Source organism: Phocoena sinus, chromosome 17, assembly GCF_008692025.1.
Source record: "Phocoena sinus isolate mPhoSin1 chromosome 17, mPhoSin1.pri, whole genome shotgun sequence".
NCBI classification, from domain to species: domain Eukaryota; kingdom Metazoa; phylum Chordata; class Mammalia; order Artiodactyla; family Phocoenidae; genus Phocoena; species Phocoena sinus.
In genome coordinates this window covers 52,403,187-52,419,779 of record NC_045779.1, presented here as the reverse complement: position 1 = coordinate 52,419,779, position 16,593 = coordinate 52,403,187, and the positions used below count along the sequence as shown (strand labels likewise).

The 16,593-nt window shown below is 45.4% G+C and overlaps 1 protein-coding gene across 4 annotated transcripts in view; it reads left to right on the top strand.

The window, feature by feature from the left end:
• Nucleotides 1–773: 773 nt before the first annotated feature.
• SYBU (syntabulin) overlaps nt 774–16,593 on the top strand; it is a 72,388-nt gene continuing 56,568 nt past the window's right edge. For 2 of the 4 annotated variants that reach the window (XM_032610500.1, XM_032610499.1), the window contains exons 1-2: nt 774–939; nt 2,685–2,886. In XM_032610500.1, coding sequence (XP_032466391.1) covers nt 916–939; nt 2,685–2,886 — 226 coding nt within the window. In that variant the 5' untranslated portion in view covers nt 774–915. The remainder of the gene's footprint in view (nt 940–2,684; nt 2,887–16,593) is intronic. The other 2 variants (XM_032610498.1, XM_032610497.1) reach the window with 1 other exon arrangement.

Sequence of the window (16,593 nt, the reverse complement as noted above, 5' to 3'; positions counted from 1 at the left end):
CTAGAAGGTAGTGGAGTGCTGCCTTGAACTGGTTTTCTGAGTTCAAGTGCGGTGTCCCCAAAGCAGCGTGACTGGTACTCATTCCCGGGCGTCTGTGGGCCAGAGCTGGAGAAAAAGGCTTTCTCGCCCTCAGCAACCTGGCTTCCCAAGCCCGCGGGAACTGGCCTCTTCGTTCTGTCCCTGCGGTGCTGCGCTGCCATCGCCAGGCCCTTCGGATGCAAATCCCCCAAGGAGAATCGCAGCCTTTGAGATTCCGGAACCCAGATGCTGTGTCAGTCGTGCAGCTTTCGCTTGGCTGGGGTCCGGGTGGAGGGGGACCGCCCCGTCTCTCTCCTGCGAGGTAATTGTGTGGGGAGCTGTAAGTTGACTTAAAACCGAGAGGGCAGGGAGCAGCCGCGAGGCAAAAACTTTCCCTTTCTACAGTTTGGCTCTCAGTGATGTCACAGCTTTTCTGGGTTCTTCTCTGCGACGTGCACCCCCTTCGAACCCGATACCAGGTGCCAAAAAGGGGGTGTTGGGCATCACCCTTCTGGAGATGCTCCGAGCCTCCGCAAGCCCTCTCCGGGTCGGGCTCGGCAGACAAGGAGGGGCGCGCGGAATTGGTGGGCAGGGCCCGCGGCGAAGTCGGGCGGGCGGGGCGCGCCGAGGCGCCTCCCAAGGGGCAGGCAGGTGAGGGAGGTCGGGGGAGGGGAGCGGGAGCCGCGGTGGCACCACGTGTCCGTCCGGGGCGGGGCGGCCGGGTGTGCCCTCGGGGCCCTGCGCGAGCTGCCGCAGCGGTGGCGGCGCGTCGGCCCCGCAGCAGCCGGCGGCCGCAGAGCGCGCCGGCTCAGCACAGTCTCCTCGCCCCGGTGCCCGCAGGTGCCTCTTCCTGGACGGCGGCAGCGGCGGCGCGAGGAGCCGGCGGGCGGCAGCGCGATGGGACCCCTTCGGGAGACGAAGGTAAGGAGGGCACGTCTCGCGGGCGCGGATGGCAGTGTCCGCGAGCGCCGGGGGGAGAGGAGTGGTGTGCACTGCGGGGAAGGGAGTCAGGTGAGAGCTGGAGGGGTGACGTTTAGAGTTGTGGTCAACGGGGACAAGGAGGTGGTGGGCACGATGAGAAGGCAGGGGACAGTTGCTCAGGTGATGAGACCTGGGAGATGGGCAGGTGATACTGTGTTTGGAGGGTTGGCCCGAGGATTAAAAAGACTGACTCTGAATGGTTAATCCCATCCCCTGAAATTGGAGATTTGGGATCTAGCTCTCAGTCGATGTCCTCTGTGTGTGATGTGGATAAAAAAGGATTTGATGTATTGGGGACTGAGAAATAAGGACTCCAGCATTGGTTCAGGGTCTGCCTTGTGCCGAGCGGAGTGGCTGACGGGTGATACCTGCTGGGTGACTGATGTGCAGAACAAACCCCGAGGCTGGGTGCGGCTTTCTCCCCTGGATAGGGTGGATGCCTGAGCGACCGCGGGACTTAACCCGCGGCTGGGGCTTTCCCTTCAATTCTGCACTGTGAGGGCCTCCCAGAGGTGTTTACTTTGGCAGCGACCCTTCCTGGTAAGCCGCGTGGAAATGAACAGGAGGTCATATTTCCAAATAGTGTTTGTTACCTAATCCAAAGCCCTTTTTCAATTGCAGAGGTTGGAGTGAGCAGTGGGTTTTTTTGCGAAGAGCTCCTCCTAGGAGTCCATTTTAATATGGAAGGGTGGTGGTGACCCCGAAAAGCACTGGACAGACTGCAGGCCCGTTCTGCTTCTAGATGATGTGCAGCAGTTTGGCTAAGCATCTTTGCTCTTTTAGCCTCAGTTTCCTCATCTGTAAATAGGGACACAAATTAGCGTCCTCCCTATGGCCTCGGTTGTAAAGATTAAACAAGATAATGGTTGGGAAAGCACTTTAAAAATGGAAAAATATTGCTAAAATGCTGCTTTTTAGGCATTTTTAAAGCCAAGGAAGGCACGGCCCTCCGCATTTAATTCTGTGTTTTGAAGGAGAGAGAGAGAAAAATCTCTTCCTATGGGTGACCTGTAAGGAAAACAAAAGCTAAATGTGATGTAAAAGGTGGAGCCATCTTACTGGGTATTGGATTTTTGTTTGCTTTTCTGTTGGCAACAAGCCTTGTGTACCAGGATATTAATGAATAATTAAAATCCTGGCCGGAAGAGAGGGGATTTGAAAGATCAGGCTGCATGATCTATCAGGAAAGACTTGTTTCAGGTATAGGGGTCTACTTTGTGAGGAGACAGGAAAACAGAAGTGAAAGTATCACAGCTAATTCAGGGAAAGCAAAATGGAAGTCTGGAGGAAATCGAGTAATAACCAGAGTGTGCTGTGAGTTATGAAGAGCCTTTGAGAGAGCGGAAAGCTTAAATGTGATAGGAAAAGCCAGAATGAGAAGGTGAGTTAGGAGCTGCCTGGGAGAACGGAATAGCCTTTCTGCTAGCGGCTGGAAGTGTGCGTGTGTGCGTGTGTGTGTGTGTGTGTAAGTACATCCGTGCTGGAGTGTGTGCTCTTCAGTAAATTAGAAGGCTTAGCTGAGTAGAAGAGTTCTGGAGTTCATTTTAGCTATTGAAACAAGGACTACTCTGTGAAGATTCGATATTCAGAAATGTGGCTTCTTAGAAACTGAGCTCAGAAGCAGACTGGAGTTCAGAGGGGGCAACAAATGTTCTTTTGTTTTATTTCTGATGCCCAATTTGGAGAAGGAGCAGAGAGTGCAGCATCACGAGAAGGAGATTTCCCGGAGCCGGATTCCCCGTTTGATTCTTCGGCCCCATCTGCCTCGGCAACAGCACCAAGTGTCCCCAGCGTCTGAGTCTCCCTTCTCGGAGGAAGAGAGCAGAGAGTTCAACCCCAGCAGCTCTGGGCGCTCAGCAAGGACCATTAGCAACAGCTTCTGCTCAGGTACAGTACCCACGGGAATGAAGGCAGGAAGTGTGTACACTGCCCGGCATTTTAAATGCATCTGGAGAGGGCCCCTTAGAGTCTAGGACTGGACGTTAGTTATTAGGATGAATGATACGAGCTTGCATCTTTTTGGCTGTTTTGACCTACGAACACAGCATTTTCAAATGGTTCAACCTAATGAAATTTCATACCTGTTTTTGTATGTTATTCTAGTTGATAATTTACTATGTGAAATCTAACTCCTTGCTTCTATGACTGTTTGTAAAATGTATTCCTCCATTAAATCTGGAAAAAGTAGCTTACATTTTATACTAGCAATCTTTGTAAGCCTGTGTACTTCTGTTAATGGAATCCTCAAAGATAAAGCAACTCCTAATGAATGAGGTCAGGATCAAGGTGGTTTATTTCCCAGGACCAGCCTGACCTTGTATTTTAGAGGGAAAGAGCACAGGCTTTGTAACCTTACAGGCCTGGGCCGGAATCCCTGGCCTTTCTACCCCTTACAAGCTGTGTGACCCTGGGCAAGTCGCTTAATCTCCTTAAGCCTCAGTTGTTACATCCATAAAATGGGATGATAATACCTACCTTGTAGAGTAGCCGAGAGGTTGAGAGAGACCACGTACCTAAGTATATTCCTAGTGCAGGTCCTGGCCTGTAGAGGTGCTTAATAAATGATGTTCCTTAATACAAAGAACATATGTCAGTTTCGATACATGTTTGAGGAGGTTTCCTTAGAGTTGTGAGTATATTTGGTAAAGGCATAAATCTCTTCCTGAAGGTGCCACCGTTACCTGTTGACAGAGCCTATTATACAAATTGAAGCACATGCTTAGAAGGACTTGTATTCTTTGAAAAGTATTAGGAATTTGGGTAAAATTTAAAGGAGTGATTGTCTTATGATTCATGAAGAATGTTTCACAGAGGATAATTTTTAGAATTTATTTAGGAAAAATGTAATTTGAAGGTTAACACATGCATGAAAAGGGACATATGAATCAAGGTGCTATGATTAATGCCCTAATTTAGCAGGATACAATATTCCATTGTATTTAGTATTGGTGATTACATTTTCAGGGATTTTAAAAGTGTAGCTTTAGATTTGTTATATACTTTCACAAAATAATTCCACCCGATGCATAAGTTGTATATTAGAAATACTGTGCCGCTTATTTTTATACTTTTTTCTCTACAAGGCTTCAGATTCTCTACTTGGTTTTGAAAAAATTCTATCGAAGTATTATATTTTAAAACATGTTGCTGAATCCAGTGTAAAATGGAAACCCACCGATGGTTTGCTTGACACTCTCCCAGGAAGAAAGAGAAAGGAAAACTGCTGGAGCAGTTAAGATTCCAAAAACCCAGAGTCGTATTTGCAGAATGCAATGCTGTTTACTTTCACTCCATTTTGGAGTTCAGGAATCACTCTGGTTGAATGTGGATGAACCCAGGGGAATATCATCTCACACTGACACGGCTTTGTTTACATAACTCAATTCCACATTTATTCCTGAAATTCTCTCCACATAATCATTCTCTCTCTGACTGACTTCACGGTGAGCAGTGTTACCAGCAAAAAAGAAAAAGTTGGTCAAAACAAAAGAAAAATCCCCAAATAGATCTTAGAAAATATATTTGGCAAACAAATAAAATTGTTAATTTTGGCCATGAATCATTCTTTCCAAGACCCATTTCCTGGATCAACCCTCCTTCCCAGGAGACCTGTCTCCCACCAAGGCCATAATGCTGTACATGAAAATTGAAAGTAGATATTGATCCTTCTGCCATTAACTAGTTGAGAATTGAGTGGCAGAAGCACCTAATGATGGGTGTCTATAAACCTACCTTTCGATCTTTAGCCTTGAATCCTGCCTCCAGATAGGACTCCCTCTGTTCCTGGGTCTCATCTTCCTGCTTGGCTATTCCCCAAGGTTTGGGTTGATGCCTTGTCGTTCTTTGCTTTCCTTTCCTAAGAGCCCTGGTAAAGCCCCATGATGGCTTTTGAGTGCTGTGCTGACTAAAATTGACAGGAGCAAGGTCTTTGGGGGGCATGTTAATGATGCTTTAGGAGGTCAGTTGATGGATGGGAAATAAATGGGTTTAGTACTATGGGGAGTATTGAAGCTGCAGGCAATGAGGTAGAGACTGTAAAACACGTCCAACCAGCAGGGGGAAATAGCTGGTTTTAGTCCAGCTACTTCAACACTGAAGCTGCAATACATGTTGGTTATCATGGCAGTTAGATCAGAGACCAAGGTACATGCAAATCTTAAAACTACCATCCTCTGCTAGAATGAAACTCAGATAATTTAGAGATGTCTGTTGCTGCTGTAACTTCATAACCTTACTGTGATTGTTGTGCATTAGTTTGTTTTCTTTATAAATCATCACATTCATTAATGTGAAAGAGGGCATGAAGGAAGAGTTAGAGGGGTTCCTACAATCTGATAGTGAAATTAGAGACGAAGATGTTACTCAAACACAATGCAATTTAATTTGAAAATTACAGTTTTAAAACTGCAAACTGGAGTCTTTCCCTAAATCTGTATCAAAGGCTGTATTAATTGTGAAGAGCATCAAATGTCCTAAGATATTCAGTTTTTAAAAGAAGGATAATGCATTGAGTTTACATAAAGTTAACTTCACTTATTATAAAGGGCTATCCTTTATTTTGAGAGACTGGCTTTCCTATCGTTTGTATTATAACAAAAAATTCCAAACAGTGGTTGGAGTTGTACTTCAGCAAAATAAATGACAACTCTTATGTTGAAATGTCCTCCACCCTCACCCTCATGCTTTTCCTTTAATTTTTACTGGTCTGTGAAATTAAAAGCCCGGGCGCTATTTTCAGAGTGACCTGTCCATTTTTACCTGCTTTTCCTCCCTCCCTCCACTGCCTTCTTCTCCCTTTCCTTCCCACGGGAGCCTTGAGAGGAACATTTAATGATTTGATATTCTATGTGCTAATTTGTATGTTGTCTCTATCTCATTTCAGAGGGAAGAAGCTGTATGTGACTTTTGCAATTCATTGAGGGCGTGTCCCCAGAGCTTTTCTTTTAATAGCTTCTTACTAGCAGAATTTCTCTGAAGAGATGCATATGTTTTGTGCATTTCATCAGCACATGTCATTTTGCACTTGGACGTCATTCTCCTGTTAAAAGAGTCTATTCCTTACAACTTGTGCTGGGTCTTAGTCACTATGACCTCAGGTGGGCACAGCTAAGCTTATGTTTTATTGGAGACCAGGCCCTATTTTGTGTGCATGGCAAGGAAAACATTGTACGTTCTTAATGAATGTTAACTAATGCTTTCTTAGGAAAAAAAAAGAATACATAAGGAAGTACAGTTACTAGTAAGTTAATAGGAAAAAAAAACAACAACCCTGCTTTCATGTCCTCTCTTTTATTTTTAGTCAGTTTTTTTTTAACCAATATTTTGGCATCAAATCACCCTACCTTCCTTCCCTCTCACTCCCCCTCCCCATGCTTCCTGTTTTAACGTGCCCAGAGAAGTGATAAAACCCCTATTTGTGATTTGTGTTCTGGGTGTGGCCCATTGAATCTAGGCCTCTGTGCATTTTTCTCCGTTTTTTGTTGGTAGTGCATTGTTATGCATGTTTGTCGTTGTGCCACAACTCCAGCCTCTATTAGAAAAGCTAATGACCTGGGCAAGTCTGTCACATACAGCAGTCACCTGACGTGGTTAGCAGCATGACACACATTTCTCTTTGCTCAGATGAAGCAATAATTACCCCTTAGAACTAGGAGGCAGATGGATTGCTGGGTTTTAGGCTAGTTCTCCTTGGGGTGCCTTGTAAACATGGCAGGTGGGGGAGATGATGCATGTAGTGCGCTGATGGTTTTATGGGAGACCAGTGATTTCCCTGAGTTATATCCATGTCTCTAATGTGCACGCACATACACAGTCAAGTTTATGACTTAACCCATTAAGAAACATGTACCAGGGCTTCCCTGGTGGTGCAGTGGTTGAGAGTCCGCCTGGCGATGCGGGGGACACGGGTTCGTGCCCTGGTCCAGGAAGATCCCACATGCCGCGGAACGGCTGGGCCCGTGAGCCATGGCCGCTGAGCCTGCGCGTCCGGAGCCTGTGCTCCGCAGCGGGAGAGGCCACAGCAGTGAGAGGCCCGCGTACCGCAAAAAAAAAAAAGAAACATGTACCAGATCAATCAACTGAAAGACAGAATCCAAGATTCTTCACAGTCTAATCCTGAGTAGGGTGTTTGCAGAAAGTACTTTGGTGGTTACAGTGGCCGAGGAGGAATCCTTCTTTGAGTGCCAGTGACCTAGAGGTAATCATTGTTGCTGTTTGTGGGAAGAACAATTACGGCAAATTATAACCTGACTGGTGCCCTGCCGCGGCATGATAATGCCTCCAAAAAGTTGCCTGGCCTTGCCAAACAGAAATATTTCTGCTCTGCTTTTGTCCAGTTGAGGAAACTTGGCATCTGGATAGAGTAAGCCTTTGAACATAATGATCAGAATTGAGATGAACTGATTGGAGTGAGCTGCAGTACTGAATTACACTATAAGTGAATGACTGCCAACATGCTATGAAGAAAAAAAACAAAACCCCTAAGAATTTAGTATCATTTTAATGAGCGTGGGACCTAGGCACTGTTGCGTAATATATATTTCAAGTGCTTAGCTGCCTCAGTGTCAGAAATAAGTACCCAATGAAATAGGTTACAAATGAAGGGCACACAGACAGTGTTTCTTTGAGGATGTGGTAACTGCAATCAGGGGGACAAGAGCAAAATTTTTGACATTTAACTTAAAAATTACTTAGCAATGGGAACAGTAAAAGACAATCATGTTGGAATTGGCCATGCCTGAGAGCAAATCATGGTACTTAACGTGAAGATCTTTTATGTTGTACAATACTCATGTTTATGACATTGTTTCGCAATTTCCGAGAAATTTTGTTTGTCTGCTTTTGAATCCCCAGGAAAACTTGTTTAAAATGCAGATGACTTGGCACCACCTGAGCCTATTGTCTCAGGATGGGAGGGCCCAGGAATCCGTATCTTATAGGCTTTCTGGATGACTCTTACGCCTACTGAAGTCTGAGCCTCATGCTTTGTGTTCTGTATGTGTTTGGAGACTTTTGTGTGAGGGATGGGCGGGGTATGCCCCAGTGGCATCCCAAGATGAACAAGGATCAAAGGTGGCAGAAGTGGTGGCCAGCCAAGCTGTTTAAACCCATAGCATGAGGCAAGGAAAATGCTTCCACCTTCCCTGGGAATTATAGCTTCTCACTCTATATTTACAATTCCTATGTCATTAGTCTTAGCAATAATATTATTTATGTCTACATAATGGGTTTAGCTTGTGTTCAAGTGGTAGAAAAGCAAAAGGGAGGAGAAAGCATTTCCTTCCTTTATTTTCCTATGGAATCCTCTCCCTGGATTTACTATCTCTACCCATACTTTTTTTTTTTTTTTTTTTTTTTTTTTTGCGGTACATGGACCTCTTACTGTCGTAGCCCCTCCCGTTGCGGAGCACAGGCTCCGGACGCACAGGCTTAGCGGCCATGGCTCACGGGCCCAGCTGCTCCGCGGCATGTGGGATCTTCCTGGACCGGGGCACGAACCCGTGTCCCCTGCATCAGCAGGCGGACTCTCAACCACTGCGCCACCAGGGAAGCCCTAGCCATACTTTTAATTCTTTTTCATTTACTTACTTTGGTGTTAGGATTATCTGGGGTACACTGAAAGCAGGTGTACTGGGTACAACATGAATGTACCCTGAACACCCAGTAGGTACACTGAGAGAGATGGAAAAAAGAGAAACTGAGGCCTGGGAGTAGCAGGACATTGAGCTTCTTGCAAATGTCCACAAAAATGTATTACCCAGTAAGCATCTATTCAGTGCCTGCTAAGGATCAGGCTAAGGCTACAAAGATGAATAAAACACAGGGATTGGAAAAATCAATTATTTTACTGCCTTAACCCTGACACCAAAATAAATGGGATGCCACATCTTTGGATGTGTTTCCCACACAACTGACTTTATCTCACTGATTTTGTGTCTGGTCCCTCTTACCCACACCCACCCCACACATACTCCTTCCTTGTCATTTGAGTTTGTTGCTCCATTTATTATCTGCGTTGGCCTCTCACATTTCATAAGCCCAAGGGTTCAAAGAAGTAGCATTCATTAGTGTGGTGTAGTAGATAAACACGAGCCTTGGCATCAGCAGACCTGAGTTAAAAGCATGAAATGAGATTAGAAAGGTGGGCAGGGCCAGGTCAGGAATGGCTTTGTTTGCTGTGTGAAAACCTTGACCCCTGAGATCCAGGGTCTATACAGGAGCTGGACCAGAAACGTAAAGAGTGAGGCCACCTGGATAGATGACAATAGAATTAGAGTCTAGAACTGGACAGTGTGTGCCCCTTCTAACAATATTCAGAATTCTTAAAATTCAGCTTTTTTTTCTCTTACTATGTGGGCCAAATAGCACGCATAAGTAGTTGGATATGGCACACGGGCTGCCATTTTGCAATTGCTAAACATCTTTCAGAACCAGTGAAGCGTTTTCAGCAGGGAAGGGTTGTCTGGCTTATGACTAGATTTATAATTTAGAAAAATCTTTCTAATCACATGTTGGAGAGTGGATAGGAGGAAACAGGGAATGACGGGGAGGAACCTGCCTGTTCTGAAGGCCGTTGTGGTGACAGTCTAAGTGAAAAATGATAAAGTAATATGTGTGAGGGTTGTCCCCAGAACATATGTGTCTGAATCACCAATTACAAGTGGAATGGTGTCTAAATTTCCACCGGACGAACCCAAATAGAGGAGCAGGACTGGGGAGAGGGATGAGTCTGGTGAATGAGTTCAGATTAGGCTTTTCTGCATTTGAGATAAAGGTCTGGAGCTGTGAAGAGAAGTCAGAGGTGCTGGTAGCTGAAGTGAAGGGACTTGGTGATACAGGTTTCCCCACTATCTTAAAGTAGAACATCCTAGGAAACCTTCTGTAAGCAGAAATGGCATAGAGTGAAGAAGCAGTCATCTTAGGACACGTCTTGCTAACGGATGCCCAAAATAAGGTAAAGCACAGACGCAACAGGCACAGTTCAAAGCTCTGGCAGCGTGATGCTGAGATGCCGAGTGTAGTTCCTGGAGGACCAGCTCTGCGGCCACACTCACTGCTCGGGCTGCATGCTACCTCTACAACAGATCGATACAAAACAGATGCTGAATGCTATTGTTGATATTTGCGTTGTTTCATAAAAGCAAACGTTCTCTTCGGATTTCTTTCGGTTATCGAAAACAATGCAAACGTAGGTCTTTCCTGAAAGTGAAAAGCAAACTTTTTTTTGTAAAGCAAACTTTCTAAATATGGGGGATGGCTGTCATTACCAAAGGGGGGAACATGGAGGAAGAAGGTTAGAGGACCCTGGCTAGAACTCTGAGATAAAACGAGAGGACGCAGAAAAAGGACACCGAGGCATTTGAGAACAGGCAATAGAGGGGGAGGAGGTGAGCCAGGAGTGACCGTGTCTCCAATCCCAAAGGACAAGTGCGTTCCCAGAAGAAAGCAGCCAACAGGTTCAGATGTCGGTCGCAGCAAGAGTAAGTAAGGTGTGTTTGTAAAAGTGCTCAAGGATGAGACCACTAGGTTATCAGGGATCTTAGGTAGAAACAGTCCCAGAAAACTGTGGGGATGGACTCCAGATTGCACCAGGCTGAGATGTGAATGGGAGGTACAAAATAGGGTGTAGACAACTTTTTTTAAAAGCTTAACAGGGGGCTTCCCTGGTGGCGCAGTGGTTGGGAGTCCGCCTGACGATGCAGGGGACACGAGTTCATGCCCCGGTCTGGGAGGATCCCACGTGCCGCGGAGCAGCTGGGCCCATGAGCCATGGCCGCTGAGCCTGCATGTCCGGAGCCTGTGCTCCACGACGGGAGAGGCCACAACAGTGAGAGGCCCGCGTACCACAAAAAAAAAAAAAAGCTTAACGGGGATGGGAAAGAGAAAATAGAATAAAAACAAGGGTTGCATTTAAAGTAAAGATAGGGTGTTTATCAAATCAGAAACATTTTGATAAAGTTTTTAGGCTGAGGGAAAATAGACAAGAAAAAAAGAGAGATTGAAAATAGTAGAGAAGTGATAACTTTGTAATAAGACCAAGGTAGACCAAGAAAGACACATATGGAAAGAAAAGAAAGGCCTGAGGTGAATATAGGTAAGTTTATTCATAGGTCAGGGTAGGTAGCTGAAGGATACATTTCACAGTCTAGGTTAGGTGCTTCTTCTTTATCCTCCCTCTATCAGACTGCATGACCTGGTTTGAAATTTTCATATTTAGTTACCTGACTCTCCGGTAGACTGTAAGCTCCATGAAGGCAGGAACACTATAGTTCCTTGCACTATACCTGACACACAGCGGTTGCTTAATGAGTATTTATTGGAATTTGCTAGAAGGCATAATGTGGAGAACAGGACAAGTGAAATATTTTCATTCATTTAATGCATTGAGAGCAGGATACTTAGTTGCTGGGGAAGTAAAACAACTAGAACGGTACCCAGTACTCAATGTAATAGGTTTATTCAGTGAAGGAAACATTCCTGTCCAGAGGAGTTCAGCGTCTCTAAATGTCAAAAAGAGTCATTTGCATAACAGGACCATGCCTCCAGTGCTGTGGTAGCTAGAAGAGAGCTCTCTTGCTAAGAAAATCAGAAAATACCCCACTCAAGAGTTGGTACTCGGAAGCCAGGAGAAAAACAGCAGCCCGGTTTGTTTTTTATTTGTTTAGTTTTTTATGTGTATATATAAGTGTGAGATGTGTGTGTGAGGTGCATGCGTGTCTGTGATTGGTGTGTGTGTGTGTGTGTGGATGTCATGAGTGATATACTCATGTATGTGTATGACTGTATATGAGTATGTGAGGTGTGCACACGTTTTGTGTGCCTGGTGGTGGGAGAACTGGAAGGTTTGGGTATCAGCAAAGCTTTCTGGAGGAAGTGATGCCTGAGCTCTGTTTATTCCACTCGAATCAGGCTTTCCTCCTATTCCACTGAAGTGACACCTGCCAAGTTCTCAGTGCCCTCCACCAAATCTTACGGTGGATTCTTTGTCTTCACCTCTTCATCCCCCCTGAATTCCCATCTCAGTAAATGGCACCCGCTTCATCTAGATAACAGCAGCCCAGTTTAGAGTCAAGAAGGAATTCGGCACAAAGCCACATACCCACGTTTCCCAGGACTCAACTTGACCCTGGCCACCACCCCGCCCCACCGCCCAGGTGGATTTTACTCTGAGAAACCCCAGGGGAGATGCATGCACTTGGGGTCCACGAGGCTGCTGGGCGTGCCTGTATTGTAAGGTGGCTTTGCTGGTGTCTGCTCACAGTAACCACTCTAAACCTCCGCTGCTGTCGGGCTTGGACTGTGGCATCTCCTGCTTTGGAGACCCAGTCCAGCCCCTCGGCTGCCAGAGCTGAGATCCTGCCCAGCTGCTCTGCGCATTGCTGGACATTCGTGGTGCCCGCCCTCCAGTCGCTGCCCGGGTTACACTGCTCTGGCTCCAGGAAGCCAGTCGTGTTGGGCTGACTGCTCCCACTTTTGAGGGAACCCAAACCAAACTTCCCAGTGCCCATGATGGGGGCTTGCCCAGCACTCACGCCCATCCCCTAGAAACCCATCCTTCAACTTTTCCCTGCTCCGTGTGAATTTTCACAGGACGCCTCCTCTTTCCTGGCTGGCTCCGTCTTCTTCTCTCCTCTTTAGTGTGGGAGTCCCTGAAGGTAGGATTCATCTCAGACGCTGACCCAGTTCTCAGAATTCTTGAGACCCTGTGGGCCTTAACCTGCCCTTCTATGTATTCTGAGGTGTTGGTGAGGATTATCTGTTCCTTAATGCTAATTATTATATGTTTTCAGCTCAAAACGAATAACCATGTGCAAACACATATGTCAGAGTGGACGTAATCACATTTATAGGGTTTATCTTGTTTTGCTTTTTGCCAAAGTGAGATCACGCTGTATTGACCTATGACTCTTTCTGTTTATTTAAGTAAATATTTACTGAACACCTGTTGTGGGCAAGGTGCTATCCTAGGAGCTGAACTAGAGGGATGAACAACCTTGACAGGACTCCTGACCTCCAGGAATGTGTATTCCAGGCAGTCCCTGTACCTGTCACTGCTTGTCAGTCCATAGAAGTGCCCCCATTCGTTGTAATGACAGCTCGTATTCCACTGTTTGGAGGGCCTTCATTTATTCAGCCATTCTTCTGTGGATGGACGTTTCATCTCTGAGGCTAACTTTCAAAATTCAGAATTTCATTTTGTGAATGTCACTGGAACTAACTTGTTCCTGAGCGTATTTCTTTCTCTCTCTCTTTTCTTTCTTTGTACCTTTTCTTTAAAGTGAAGTAAATACCATGCTTCACATATATTCCCTAAAACAAATCCTTTTTTTCCAAATAGAAAAAAATTGACATGTAGCAGTTACACAAACTGTATAATAAGCATTGTTTTTTCCTTAATGTTCTTTAACATTTCTCCATTTTTATGACTTACTCCATCTTGACAAGCACTAGCTTCAAATTCTCAATGTGAGAAAAAATAGAAGGAAGGGGGAAAGGATTTACATTGCTGCAAAAGAGCTCACTGTAATTCAGGTGTCCTAAGAGTGGTTTGCGGTTTCCTTCTTACAAGGTTCTCAAGAGATCAAGAGATAGCTTCTTAGTGTCTGTCTCTGTGTCTCTATTCTTTCCTTCCTACTTTCCAGCTCGCCTTCCTCCCTCTCCCCTTCTCCCTCTCTGCTATCTTCTCCCAACAAGGAACCTTAAAAAAACCCAAATCTGTATAAAGGTGTGGCTTAGAGACTGCAAATAAACTCATATTACTAAGAAGAGGGAAGATCAGAAGTATTAGTAACATCCCTGTTTTGGAAAGATCATAACCCTGTGAAAGAAAGAGCAAAAGAAATAAAAGCTTGCGAGACAGAAGAATTCCCCACCCCCCTGCTGGGGCTCACCTGTCTCCTGGCAGTGACTGAGCCACCCTGGTTCCCAGTTTCAGCATCGGCTGCTCCCTCACCAAAACTCCTAGATAATGTGTCATTATACTACATTGATTATTTGGACCAAGATGTTTTCCCCTGCAAATTCCTCCTGTGGTTGCTCGTACAAATCAGACAACTTGGCGCTTGGTAGAAAACCAAGTAGAGACCCTTGTTTGAGAGAAAGCACGAGTCCTGTGAAGAAATGGACCTGCCTCACCTCACTTCACTTCACGTGCTCCTTTGCTGCTGAGTGCTGCACCAGAATGACTTTTATGGGAGTACTCAAGGCTCCAAAATAGCTCAGAAATCCCGGGAATGTTTATATGGGAAATGATTATTTTGTCTCCAAGAAACCAGGGAAACGTTCATTAAATAATTTCTCGGTTCTCCACTTGGTTTTTATAGACGTGGGTTGCATGTCTTCGTGGAGGTGCTTCGTTCCAATTACTTTAAGAAGCTCACCTCCATCGGCACACACATACGCTCGCGTTTACACATCCTTAAGAGAAATTAAGTTCCCTTTGACCCCTCGTCACCTTGCACCTGCCATCTTATTTCCCTGCTCCTTCATCACAAGCAAAACTCCAAAATCCTATCTCCGTAATTTGCCCTCGTCAAGCACGTGAGTGACCACGTTGGCGAATCTGACGTTCTCTTGTCTGTCCTCATTTTCCTTGATTTCCCAGCAGCACTCAACACGGTTGAACAAGCTTCGTTCTTAGGAAAGATTTTCCTCCTTGGCTCCTGAGGTCCCGCCCTCTGAGAGTCTTAGCTCCACCCCATCCCTTCCCCCCTCACAGTGTCAGGTGCCTCAGTCTTCAGCCCTCTTTTCCTGCCCTCCCCAAGGGCTCAAACCTTTAAATTCCTCACTTGTAGGATGGTGATGCTCCGCTACCCGACCTCTCCTCTGAGCTTTAGGCTCACATATCCAACTGCCTACTTGATATCTCCAGTGTCCTGGTTAATTTGTGTCTCAGATTTAACGTATCAAAACCAGAATTCTTAATTTCACCCCCCCACAAACGCATAAACCCATTTTTCTCCAAACTCAGAAGTGACCACCATATTCTCCATTGCTTAAGCAAAGAACCTAGAAGGTATTCTTGACCCCTTCCTACTTTTCATTGTCATATCTTTTTTTTTTTTTTTTTTTTTGCGGTACGCGGGCCTCTCACTGTTGTGGCCTCTCCCGTTGCGGAGCACAGGCTCCGGACGCGCAGGCTCAGCGGCCATGGCTCACGGGCCCAGCCGCTCCGCGGCATGTGGGATCTTCCCGGACCGGGGCACGAACCCGTGTCCCCTGCATCGGCAGGCGGACTCTCAACCACGGCGCCACCAGGGAAGCCCTCATTGTCATATCTTAATGCTTCCAATTATGTTTCCAAAATGTATCCCAAATCCATCTCCTTTTCTCAATTTTTACTACTACCACCCCAAACCACTGTCATCTCTCATTTCTACTATGACAGTGGTCTCCACGTGGGTTTATTGCTTCTAAACCTTCATTCCTAAAGGGGCCACACAGCATAGGGGCTAAGAAGGAGCCTCTGGAGTTATAGCCTCTTTGGACTCATATCCGCGGCTTACTGTGGCCTCCGGGAGGTGGCTTAAGCGCTAGTGCTGGTTTTGTATGCCTGTCTTATTAGTGTCTGTCTCAAAGAGATTAAGTTAACTAAATGCGTTAAGTATTTAGTATTCTAAACATACCTGGTACTTAGTAGACACTCAATAAATATTAGCAAGACATAACATCACTAATTCAGTCTGTTCTCCACAGACCAGTCATGGTCATCTCCTGCTTAATGCACATGGTGGCTTGCATTGCACTGGAGATTAATGTAGGTTTCCTGCCTATAATCCTCATCAGCAATTCTTCTCTGCCCTCAGCTTTCTGGGCCTCTTCTCAGTTTCCTCAATGCACCAAACTCCTTTTTCCCTCTTCCTGGACTTTTCTGTTCCCTGCCTTTTCCAGGATTGGTTCCTTCTCATTTTTTTGGTCTCAATTCAAATTACCTCTTCAGGACCTTCCATGACAACCTGTCTAATGAAGTACCTTCCCACCTCTCACCCAGCTAGTCTCTATAATATCACCCAGTTTGTTTCATTAACAGTACATCACAATCAAAATTTCTTCTCTGTGTGTTTTGTTACTTCTTCATTAACTGTCTCCACCACTAGAATGTGAACTCCTTGAGGACGAGGATCTTGGAGTCTTGGTCATCATTACATTTCTAATATCTTGAAGACTGTCTGGCATACAATAGGAAATCAGTAATCATTTGTGGGAAGGATGGATGGATGGATGGATGAATGAGATTCTTACACTTCAACATTGGCAGTTGTGTAGTGTCACATTGTATAATACTGAATCAAAATTAGTGTGGAGACTTGTAGACTTGTGAATTCTCACTCCGAAAAGATGCTAAAATTAGGTGAAGGAATAGAAGTTCAAATTTTGCTACTGAAAGCCTAGAATGCAAAATTATCTGAGCGACATGCATTAAATGGTTACTGTGTTGAAGCAAAAACTGGAAACAACTAGAGTTTCTTGTCTCAAATTTTGTGGTCTGTTTATGATGGGATGGCTTCTTTCTAACAGCTTCCTTTGTCTGTTTTTAATTAGAGCATTCCCAGAATTTCTGCTGTTTCCTCTTGGAACAAACATAGGTAGGAAAAC